The 13,035-nt window shown below is 27.9% G+C and overlaps 1 protein-coding gene and 1 long non-coding RNA gene across 2 annotated transcripts; both read left to right on the forward strand.

Moving 5' to 3' along the window:
• Positions 1-497: 497 nt before the first annotated feature.
• Positions 498-1,567, forward strand: LOC126670085 (uncharacterized). Its single transcript, XR_007638650.2, has 2 exons — positions 498-781; positions 1,336-1,567. It is a non-coding gene; the product is annotated as an uncharacterized LOC126670085 (long non-coding RNA).
• Positions 1,568-4,390: 2,823 nt separating this feature from the next.
• LOC126665894 (LOB domain-containing protein 4-like) lies at positions 4,391-6,714 on the forward strand. The gene is made up of 2 exons (XM_050358826.2): positions 4,391-5,413; positions 6,520-6,714. Exon 1 carries the CDS (start codon positions 4,534-4,536, stop codon positions 5,401-5,403), a length of 870 nt encoding a protein of 289 aa, XP_050214783.1. The 5' UTR covers positions 4,391-4,533; the 3' UTR covers positions 5,404-5,413; positions 6,520-6,714.
• Positions 6,715-13,035: the final 6,321 nt, after the last annotated feature.

Below are 13,035 nucleotides of genomic sequence, written 5' to 3' on the forward strand. Positions count from 1 at the left end.
CCAAATAAATAAAAAGATAAAAATATAGGAATTTTAAAAGGATTTAGCCGGCTATTATCTAGCAAACAGATATATACACTAGACAACTAGAAGCAGCTCAACACACTCTAATTTTTACAAGGCATTTATTCTTTAAAGTATTTTATTGGGATTATTATAAATTTATTGTGTGATTTTATTTGCAAATAAAAATTTATTATCTTAACTAAAATTTATTACGAATTGCTTTTTGAATTTACTAAAAAATTATAGACAAGTGTTTTAGAGAAAATTAGAGTGGTTACGGGGTTTTGACATTTTTATTAGAATTTTACGGGCCCAAAAATGGGTTTAGAGAAATACGGTGGCCTTTTAATTTTTTTGAATTTTAGAATTTTTATTAGCAATTATATGTTTTCTAATTTGAAAATAGCCCTTATCAGAAATGGTAACCTCCCTATTTAAATTTCAATTAGATTCTTCCAAGAATATCTCCGAAAATTTCTCCACAAATAACTCCTCAAACAACTCCCCAATCCCACTTTCCAAATCTTTCTCTTTTTTTGATTTTAGGTTGACAGGAATTATGGAATGGCGAAAACTAGAGCTTCTTCAACAAATAAATCAGATATGAAATCATCCCCATCAAAGACACCCGCAATGACAAAATCGAAGAGGGTATCTAGCAAACGGAAGGTTGATTTTGATGATGTTCAAATTACGAGTAAGAACCCTAGAGTTCACGGTCACTGATAATCAAAAGAAAAAAAAAATTGTTCCTTCTCCTCATACTTTTGTTAAGGTAATTTTTATTAAAATTCTTTATTTTTTTTACATTTAATTGATTTTTGTATTTTGTTTCTTGTGATTCAATAATGTATTTTAGGGTGTGTAACTAAATGTTTTCTATTTGATTGTTTTGTTTACATGTATTTAAATTATGTATTTGTTGTTTTAATTTTTCAATTTTTTTAATGCATGTTTAATGTTTTTAATCTGTTTATGGTTAATATTTAATTGTCAGTTGGTTACCTATGGGTGAACTGAGATTAGAATGTATTTATGTGTTAGACCCTTTTTATGAACTCTGTATTGTGTTAGTTATGTTAATTTTTATTTTTTTATGCATTTTATTTGTTTGTTAATTGTGTAAGTGTTATTATGGAGTTACTAGATGGTTAACTATAGGTGAACTGAGAGTATTATGTTTTTTTAGAAAATAATTACTGTCAGTATCCATGCTAATTAACCATTAGGTAACTATTAGTACACTATTAGTTAACTTATAACAGAAACTTTAATTCTACAAGTATTTCTAAAGTTTTTGAATCGTCCTTGTTATTTTTTATATTGCAGTTTTTTTCTGTCAAACTGATGAAAAAAACGATGAACGAAGACGGTTTGAGTTGAACGAAGAAAGCAGTCGTTGGAGTGAGACGAAGATAGGCGAACGATGAACGAAAGCAAACAATGAACGAAGGCGCGGTGGCTGGCAGCCATTGTCTTTTTTATTGTAATTGGGATTTTAACAATGATGTAAAAATAATTAAGGTTAACTATATGTTTCTAATGGTTAATTAATAGTTAACTAACTTTGTATGATTTTTTATATAAAACATGAATATATTGATAATTACTTTTTTTTTAATTACGGTTAACTAATATGTGACTAATAGTTATTTTTATACGTATGATTATTTTTAAAATAATTGAAATTTGATGTTCAGTTGTTTTTTTGTTATATTTGAATAATTTTAAAAATAATTAGGGGGTAATTATATGTTTTCTAACGGTTAACTATTAGTTAAATATACTTGTGTTGGTTATCTAAAACATGAATACATAATGTTAATTATCTTTTTTTTTATTTGTTAAAGTTAACTAATAAGTGACTACTGGTTAACTGACAGTTAGCTAATTTGGTGTACTGTTAATTTTATGACATATTATAGTTAGATTTATCTAAAAATGATTTTATAATGTTAATAATTTTTTTATTAAATTTAATTTATTAATGGTTAATTACATGTAAACTGACAGTATATCATTTTTTTTACAAATAAATGAATTTATATTGTATATTCATATTTGATGATTGTTTATGATGAGTTAATGCATTTTTTGTTTACAAAACTGTTTGATGATTTCTTGATTGTCTTATTTGCTGAATTTTTTTTATTTTTTAATGAGTTTCTGATTTGCTAATTTCAAATATTGATACGTTTTTAAAAAGTCATTGCAATTCCATTATATATGGAAAGTTTGTTAAATGCAAGTAATTTCTCCTTATGAATCTTGAAGATTCTTGAAAATATATTCCCAATATGTTAGTTTACCCATTTATAGGAGATATTCAAAATCATAACATCTTATATCCTTATTTATTCTAACCGTATTTACTATATCAAATTTGTTATTTTTGCAATTTGAAATTTGATAATTGTATTATTCAACTTTGATTTTTCCTTTAGTAAAATTTATAATATTTTCACACAAGTAGGGTAGTTGTCAATTTTTTCCAGTGTTTTAAGGAGGTCATCTTCATGTTACAAGTTACTATGTCAAAAAAAAAGGTTTATAGAGTTATTAAGTAACCGTACTAATAAATATAAAAAAATATTTTTAATTTAGTCCATCTTTTTTATTTTACAAATAAGAAGAAAACAAACTTCTAAAATAGTATGAAAAGACACTGTTTGAACAATAATTAATTTAATTAAATTTAATTAAACTAATTCAATAGGTAATTTAATCGATAGTTTAGACTCTAAAATCTAGATTCATCATTATTATTTATAGATTTTTTTTATAAATGTTGTTCAAACTGATAATGATGAATCTAGATTATTAGAGTCTGCACTCTTTGGATTACCTATTAAACTAGATTAGTTATGTTTAATTTAGTTAATTATTATTCAAACAATAATTTTTTTGTATTAATTCAGAAGTTTATTTTTTTCTTATTTGAAAATTAAAAAAATAAACTAAATTGAAAATTTTTTTTCTTTTTGCATATATTACATCTGTCTAAAAACTATAAGAGCTTAATTTGTCTTATTTCAATATTAGTAACTTATAACCTGAAAATGACCCACTGGAAACACTTATTTTTAACATTTAAGCAAGGTCAAACGCCAATTTCTAACTTTTTAACAAGTTTAAACACTAAATCGCAATAAATATTATTTCAAATATTAATTTGTTATTTTTAAACAAGTTCACATACTGAATTTATAATAATCCCTATTTTATTTACTTAAAAATTGACAGTTAACTTTCTTTTTAACTAAAACTAAATAGTTGAAAGAGTTTATACTATGTCAATTAACTTTCACCATTTATTTTATAGATGGACCGAATCTGAGTTTAATCAATTTTAGAAAATTTTAATTCATGAAAAGAACTATCATATAGAAAAAACTAATTGAAGGGTAATTAAAGACATTACCAGCTTTAGATTATCAATTAATTTATAAGGATATTGTTATTTTTGATATTTAAACAATTAAAAATAAGAATTCAAATTTAATAAGTGAAGACCGTGCAAGATTATTCACTATTACCCATGATAATATGTCCTGAGTAATTAACTTTCTAGGAAGCCTGAAGTTAGATCATATTCATATGCAAGTTAATAAAAATTAATCCAAACTGGTTACCAAATAAATCAAATAGATACCATTCAATTTAATTGGTACATAATCTATGCAAAATATAACTTAATAGACTATTTGTTGTTCATAACGACAATCAAACATAGTTCATTTTATGCTTACACTTATTTAAAACAAACTAGTTTAGAAAAATTTTGTTTTAGTTGGGTATTAAAAAAAATCTCTTGCAAAACCCAATAGGAAAATAATAATAAAGTATATATAATAATTCACATTTTATTAGCTTGGTTAAATAAATTAGGGAGTATTTATTTCCTGACATTATGTCACAATTATAAGTTTTTTCATGACTTTTAAAAAGTCAAGTGTTTATTCCAAAATATTTGATTAAATTAATTACTAGCCCCTTCCGCTTGTTAAAGAGTTTTTTTTTGTCAAAATAAAAAATTATTTTTACTCATAACCTTAATTTTCTTTCGTAAAAAATTCAAAAAATCATAAACAACGCAATTTTTTTTAATAATTTAATAAACATCATGGGATAAACAGTAAACTTTTTAAAATTTGTGGGTAAACTAATAATTATAATCTAATGTCGGGAAATTACTAATTGCCCCAATAAATTATAAGAAAATTAATATCTTGTGATCGCATAATGACCAAAAAGGACTAATTAACCAATGAGCAACGCTGCTTGTAATCAAAAACTTAAAACCCTAGATTTTACTATATAAGCTTATTCCTATTTATTATCAAAATCTTCCTAATCAGCTCCTTCTTTTCGGCGCCATATTCTTCTTCTGTAAATTTTCTCTTTCGTTCTGTTAAATTATTCAGCTCCAATTAATCACTAGTTACAACAAAATTAAATCACAATTATTCTTGACCGTCTTCTTGTTTTTTTTCTCTAAATTATAGCTCAAACTGCTCAAGAATTATAATGTCATCATCAACAGAAAATTACAGCAACACCAATGGCGAATCGACCAGCAATCGACAAGGCTGCGCGGCATGCAAGCATCAACGGAGAAGATGCAGAAGCCATTGTTATCTGCAACCCTATTTTAACTTCGACAGAACAGAAGATTTTCAAGCGACTCAGAAAATTTTCGGAATAAGCAACATGAACAAGATTTTGAAAGAACTTCCAATTCAAGATAGGCCAAGAGCTGTTGAATCTTTAGTTTGGGAAGCTCATCAATGGAAGCAAGACAAAGTTTATGGACCATTAGGGAAATTTAACCAGCTTCAACTGGAGATTTCAACGTTGAGAGTTCAAAATCTTCAGTTAAATCAACAAAATCAGTTCTTAAAGAATGCTGTTTATACTAATAATTCGTCTGCAAATAATGAAATTTGTGTGAATTATGGTAATAGTAGCAGTGAGAATTCGGAATTGGAGTTTAATAACGGTAACGGCGTTAACGTTGATGTTTTAGGTCTGAATAATCAGTCTTCATGGGTGGGTTTACTTGAGCAAGATAATGTAAGTCAATTACCGATATGTCCTTTGCCTAGAGAAGACAAACTCTTGGGGCTTAATAATAGTTATGTTGATAATAGTGAGCAAGCTTTTTTGGAAGTAGAGCAAAGAGGAAATTCTCAAGTATATAGCAATGGGCAATCTAGTAATATTATGCATGGACATGGGAATCAGTTGAGAGGAGATTTTCAATGGGCAAGACCAGTTTCCTATGCAGATTATCATCAGTTTCGTGTCCGAAATCATAAGACAGGCTATATAAATATTCTTGATTTTCAACAACCGTCGAATTCAGGCCAGCAGCCGTTGAACGGTGGCCGGAGCTAAGGAGTTGAAGGTATGTAGATGGCCCCTTATACTTACATTTCTATTTTTTGGTTGAATTTACATATTTAGACTAGTTATTACCATAATTAATTATGAGATATAATATGTTATAAAACAATTTTAGCGACCGAGTTGATTTCTGTCGTCACTAAAAACTGTTAGATAATTTAACGCTTATTTTTTCAGTGATGAACTTAATACTTTTGCAATCGTTGTTTTTTCATCACGATTGAGCATTTTTCTTTTTTGATTTATGGTTTCAAAATCTATAATTTTTATTAAATTTATGAATTTGTTGATTCCATAGTTTGAGTTGAATATAAAATTTATCGGTTTGGACTGCTGAAAAATTACATGTAAATTAGATGTTAGGTTCGGATACGAAAAAAATCCTGATTCCCTCACCGGGTTTATGTGGATAATATTGGATTAACTATATTAAGATAAAGTTACTACATTTTTTCATGTAATATTTGAGTTAAAGATAAATATAAATCTGCCACATAGGTGTCCATGTGCCACTAGAATTTTGATGCTTATAGATTTAGAAGCTACGCATACTATCTTTTTAATCAAAAAGATATACACATAATATACTACGTAATTATCGAGTCCAACTCATCTAAATGTTAATCTACATACCTCAAGTAGTGTGTTATCTGATATATAAATGTCTATGAAATTTAATAACAAGACGATTTTATCTAGAATAATAAATACTCAAATTACTTAGAATTTGTGTGTTGAATGTTATTTTTTTTTCTAGGCTTAATCGTTTTAAAAATTTATAAATTTGAACATATCTAGTAGATTTTAACATAAAGTTCACTTCTAGTAATTTAAACCATGAACTGCTTTTTTAGTTCAAAATACAAATTTTTTTTTTTTAATATTGATGTGACAACCAAAATGTACATTATTTTGGCGTCAACATCAATAATTTTTTAACTGATGTTGTCCGATGTTTCAAATTGCATAAATTCAAAAATTTATGTCTGATGTTATAAAAAAATTAATTTGTTTTGTTAAATTTTAAAAAGACGCTAAAATTTGTGATTATAAAATAATTAAGCCTTTTTGACATTTTTTTATTTATGGTTGTTGCTATATTAACAGATCAATTCAGCTTGGGCAATGCTAATGCTAATACTAATGCTAATGGTAACATGAAGATAGAAGATTTTGGTCTTTAGAGAAACTGTATAAAAATGTTTATTTTTCATCGAGATCAATTTAATCTAAACCCGAAGATGGGTAAGAAGAATACACGCAATTTCTACATATTAATGTAAGTGGTGAATTTTTCTATTTATTTGTCGACAAGTTGTTACCATATATGAATGCTTTATTATTCATTTATTTATTTTTTAAGAAAAAATATAAAATTTTATTACAACGCTAAAATAAGTGTTATAAATGAAGCACATAATTTTTTACGAATACATTAAGAAAAAAATAAATAAATAAAAGTTCCAATCCTCTTATACAAATCAACGAGATAAAAATTTCTGATGATAGAAATATGAGATGAAAAATTGCAAATTGTTGTTAAAGCATCACAATGTCTTCTGCAAGCAACTCATCTGGATTTCGCCAATTGGACATTAGTTTTTCCGGCTTCTTTAGATAAATACCTATAGAAAGCTAAAATATTTTCAAAAAATACAATGTCAAAGTTTGTTTTTGAAAAATACAATTTGTAATTTTTTTACAAAGCTGACTTTTGTTATTTTTAAAAATATTTTTTTTAATCTCAGAAATACGATTTGATTAACCAGTGGTATACTAACATGTGACTAGAGGTATACTAGAAAATAATTTATATTTTATATGCACAATTTTAATTTACTAAAAATTATTAACGATATATTAAAAATTAATTAATTATAAACTTATCAACGGTTCACTAACGGTATTTTAAAAACAAAATTATATAAAAATATAAAAACGCCAATAGATTTTTTTACACAAAATACTACAACTTATAACCATATATTCAAAATAAAAATTATGACACATTAACCAACAGTTAACCCAACATCTACTAACAATGTACTAAAAATAAGATTATTGGTGTACCATTAGACACTATTGGTTAACTAGTAATAAAATAAAATTCAATAACAGTTAACTAACGATTTTATTAATAATATATTCAAAATAAAATTTATTATAAATTACCTAATGTTAACCATTTGTTACCCATTACCAAAAAAATTACAATTCTCATAAACATTTCTTCAAACACCTAGAATGCAGGTTGTGAAACACCAAAAAATCAAACTACCGCTACATCATCACCGTCGTTCATAAAGAAAATAAATGATGGATTAACCAACACCCAAAATATTGATTTTATCTATACAATTAATCTATCTATACATCTACGACAATCCACCACCAAACGCCATAGTAAATCCAACCCCCAAATGAAGAGTAAAGATAAAAAAAAACCCCAATATTATGTAATTTTCTCACAATTGCATTAGCAACCACAACTACTATAACCATCCAACATTCAACCACCGTGTGTGTCCTTATCAAATCCACAAAACCCAGCAGCTATAAATCATATAATTTGATAGTTTAACAAATCACCGTCTAAACTTATACATATCAGCAAGTTTGGAAAAAAAATTGAAAAGAGATTATAAACCAAAAATTTAAGAACCAACTTTTATCCTTTAATTAGCAATTTATTGTTTTCTATGGCAGCGGAAATTTATGGATCTTCATCGTCAATAGTGGAGGTTCTGCGTCTTCTTAACTTACAGCGACGATGAGTGATTTCTTCGGCAGCGGTAACGACCTTAATCCAGTAGCATTGACAGTCAGTCCAGTTAGAGGGAGAGGAATCGAACCGGAGATAATCAGTGTCATGAGCCCCATGAATGCGGCAGCTTCAAGTCCACCGGCGAACAGCGGCAGCTTCAACAGTTGCATCCTCTACTTCCTCTCTTGTCTACTCTTTGCTGCCAAGGCTTTAAATTTGATTTGAAGAAAGTAGGTTATGAAAGGATTATAGGAGCATTTGATATTTGTGTAAAATCAAAAGTATAAAAAAATTGTATTTTTCAAAAGCAAAAGATATGAACGTAATTATGGGAAGTTCATAAGTTGCAGTATTTTGTCTAATTAACTCTAGATTCAAAATACACTTTATTAAAAATACATTTTGCAGCTCTAATAGTTTCAATCTGAATTATTCAATTGGATTATATCTGTAAATGAATCCGATTGAAAAACAAAAAACAAAAATTTCATCATAAACGATTCAAATCTGCACCGTATTATAAAATCCACAAAGGGAATATCAAATCCATAAAGGGCATTATAAAAATTTCTACGAAGAAAAATATAAACTCAGTAGAAGGAGAGATAAAAATAATCATAAAATAAAAAACACAAAATAGCAAAAGACAACGATCAAATATAAAATATATAAATAAAAAAATAAAATAAAGGAAAATGAAACCACCGCAAATTAAAATATTGATCGGCGGTGACCTTAAAAAATAAAAAGAATAGGGTTAGTTTTTTTTTCGGGAGACCACCGGAGGAAAGAATATGGTGTTTTTTATTCATTTATTTAAAGATAGCTATGTTTATTTTTTAACTTTTTCCAATTTATTTGGATGGATAAATTTTTAAATCTTTGTATTATAAATACAAATATTTTAACTATGACAAAAAATTACACATGTTTTGTTTTTTATACTTATATAATACTGTAAATTGACTTTATGTAAAAGTTTACTTATTTATATTTTATAAATAATTGTAGAACAATCTATTTTAGTTTGTAATTCATTATTCATTATTTTTATTATGAATAATATTTATTATTCTTATTATCTTGTTATTGTTTTTCCGTGTATAATGTGCATGTTAAATAATAAAATTTTAATTTGTTTACGATAATTTACTTTTAAAAGTTGAACATATTTTTGGCGGCACATATAAAAAATTACAATAAAATAATGTATAATAGTATTTATTAAGTGTTGCAGTAACTATTTATAAATATGAAATGGAAGGAGTAATAGTTATATTATTTTTGTAATATTTATCATATTATATTAACCTAAATTTTTGAGGTATTACGTGAAGTATCATAAGGTATAATCGTAACGAGAATATCGAATTACGATTGGATATTAAGGATTTAAACCGAAGCGAGTCTATTGGAATTATCGTAAAATAATAATTTTAGCTGAAAATTATTATGCAAGCAATTGGATTTAATCAGGACTAAAGGGAATAAAATAAAATAAGTTGGAAAGCTCGAACTAATAATTTTCACGCCAAAATCCGTGAAAAATATTTTAAAAATTATGGAAAACGTTTCATAAAATGTCAATTAATAGATAAGTTGAGTTAAAATGTAAATTAGCCACTTTAAGGACTAAAGTGGACTTTTAAGCACAAACTTCCGGAGAAATTTGTGTTTTACTCTATTTTATCAAGATAAGAAAATAATATCGATAAATTGGTTATCGATGGTCATTAAAATGAAATATTGGACGAAAAAGTGCAAGCTAGATCAAAATGGAAATTTGAGCGTTTTTGGCCAAAATTGCCAAAATTAATTGTTGAAAAGTGATATTACAAGATATGATACTAATATTATTTATTTGAAAAATAAATAATACGGAATTTACCGAGAATTGAATGATTAAAGGATTGGTGGACTAAATCGAACGAAAGAAAAGTTAAAAAGTGAAGGTTAAGGAGGTGGCAAATTCAAGGATCTAAGTGGACTTTTAACTCACTTATTATCATCATTTATGAATGAATACTCATTCATTTCAAGGATAATTTGCAGCAAGAAGAAGATGAAACCCGTAACCCCTTTTCTCTCAAATCCTTCCAACTTCAAATCTTCATAACTTCTTCGTTTCTCAACAAAATTTAGCAATTCTTGCGGCCAAGGAATGAGGAAACGATTATCTAAAGATCTATGACTTCAATTTGAGGTAATAAAATTAAATTATGATTAGAATTTCAGAGGTTATGTTTCGGTTTTGTTAGGTTAAATGGTGATTGTTGTGTTAGTTTGTTGTATCATGTTTATGAGCTTGGATTAAGAGAATTCATGAAGGTTTTTGATGGTTAAGGTTCGGCCAAGAAGACATCTTTAAGGTGAGGGTTTATATTCTGAAATTTATGAGTTGTTGTTGATAAAAATTTGATGAGAATTGAGTAGGGTTTTGTGATGATTAGTAGTGTTGGTGATTGAATTATAGAATTTGGTTTTGATTGAATTGTTGAGTGATGATGGTGAGTTTGAGGGTTGTGATTTGTATGTTGTTGACCCTAAGCTCCGGGTAGGTTCTTTCCAACCCCTCCCATGCCCCGGATTGGCTTTCGTTTAGTCAGTTTTAATAGACGTTGGTACGATAACTAGTTAGATGTTTTTGTAGAATCTGTTCCTGCAGAACAACCATGTTACGTGAACCATAGCTCGGGTTTTATAACTCCGAATCAAGTTCCGTTTGTTGATGTTGATACAGAAACTTTAAGATATCAACTATAATTTTCAAAGTTTAAGCTTTTTCTGAATCGGACTCTAAGATGGTCATCTATGGCAGAACATTTGTGTGTGCAGTCTGAAATGTTGTTTTGGACAGCTCGAGGTATTAACTTCCAAGAGTTTTCGACATCTTTGGGTGCGTTTCATGGTCCAAGACCTAAACGAAAGTTATAAGCGACGTTCTAAAATTTAATAATGTTAATTTCGTTAAGGGGTCGGACTATTTTAGATAAGCGTTATTAATGACTGAAGTAGGTTGATCAAACCAGTTTTAGATGCGTAATCGTAATTAGATTTGCTATTAATTCATAGCGTTATCGAATTTGCGTAGACTCGACGAAGAGACTATCGATAGGGCTCAAGGCGAACGGATCGAGATGTCTTCGTGTTTATTTGAAGAATTTGGATAGCAAGTAGTGAGTACACTTTAAATTACTCGTCAATATTCATAAAGTGACGTATTTTAATATGAAGGCTATATGAATATATATATTTGAAATGTATGTTTTAAAATGTATTATGTATATGTATGTTTTGAAAATGATTGCTTAGTGAAATATGATGTTTTAAATAATAACATGATTTATATGAAAAGAACACAAATGTTAAAGTACCGGAGAGGATAAAATAACATGATACGAAGTCAAATATCAAATAGTATACGAGAAATATATAGTATATTTCTATATGTACTATTAATCGAATATCGATAAAGGATAAACCAAGCATAATACATGATATCAAATATCGAACAATATATAAGTAAGGAAACATAGTACGTTCCTGTACGTACTACTAATTATAATGAATGCACATACATGCGTGTATTATAGTTGTGTGCTTCTAGATTGTAATGTGCATGTCATGGTCCAAAAAGGATCAATACAATAGAGCGTAAAATACAGGATCAATTAATAAACGTAAAACGAGAATCGTACCACGGTACACCCAATAATAAGAACCGAGATACGAGGTTGAATTCGGTAGAACTATCTCGGGACCTGTATCTCATCCATTCTCGATAATAGTCCTCAGGCCTCATACGAAAATAAAAAGCAAGCATAATACATCAAGAATCTATATAAAATAAAATCGAGAAACAATACAAACAAACTTTCCTATTAGACGACAATAAGAACTTTATAAATCGACAGTTAAGCTCAAAAGACCTGCAGGGTGCAGAGTCCGAATACAGACACGAGGTTGAACTCAGTTGAATTATCTCGGGACCCGTGTCTAAGGAGTTAACTCGGTTGAATTATCTCGGGAATCCTATCGATCGATCGTTTGGGATTGAGAAATTGTACTAGTTAACTCGGTTGAATTATCTCCGGACTGTATCATATGGTTGTGGTTAAGTCGGTCGAACTATCTCGGGACCCAACCATAAGGATCAAGTCACAAAAGACTTGTCAATGATTTAACTCAATTTAGAATCATGATGATATAACTAATATTTCTGATTCGGTCGAAAACTAACGCAACAAAATAAGAAAAGAAATCAAAGATGTCAATACGTATAATCTTTAAATTTATAAAATAAACAAAGAGTTAGGATGGAATGTAAAGAAGGTATGCAATATGATTTGAAAAGAGTATTTTTTATATATAAAATGGTTTTTCAACGGTTTTAACCCATTGTGTGATATTGCGTATAATTTGGTGAACTCACTCAATTTTATACTGACCCCGTTGTTCCTCCTATTTTTCAGGGATAGTATGATATGATTTGAAGAGTCAAGCTTCCGAAGTTTTAATTCTCGGAAGCCATTTGCACAAGAAGTGAAAGAAAGTCATCATTCTAGCGGTCCGTAATAGTCTAAATGTTTTTGTCTATATATTTGTATAACGCATTTTAACTCGGTTGTTTATGTAAAATGGGATCACATGTATTTTGATATATGAAATATGATTTGATTTGCGAAAAATTTATACAGGTTTTTAGGCTTGCTATGGGTTTCGGAACTAACACTCCTATTCTCTATCGCGACTCATAAATTTGGGTCGTGACACATATGTTGTTTAATTTCAGCAAAAGACTCACTTTGACCCTCTATGGTCAGACAGAAAAAATTAATAAGACTTTAAGATTGAATGTG

This window comes from Mercurialis annua, linkage group LG1-X, assembly GCF_937616625.2.
Source record: "Mercurialis annua linkage group LG1-X, ddMerAnnu1.2, whole genome shotgun sequence".
Taxonomy (NCBI): Eukaryota; Viridiplantae; Streptophyta; class Magnoliopsida; order Malpighiales; family Euphorbiaceae; genus Mercurialis; species Mercurialis annua.

Coding starts and splice junctions, on each gene's coding strand:
- LOC126665894 (XM_050358826.2), top strand. CDS start 4,534: ATGTCATCATCAACAGAAAATTACAGCAACACCAATGGCGAATCGACC.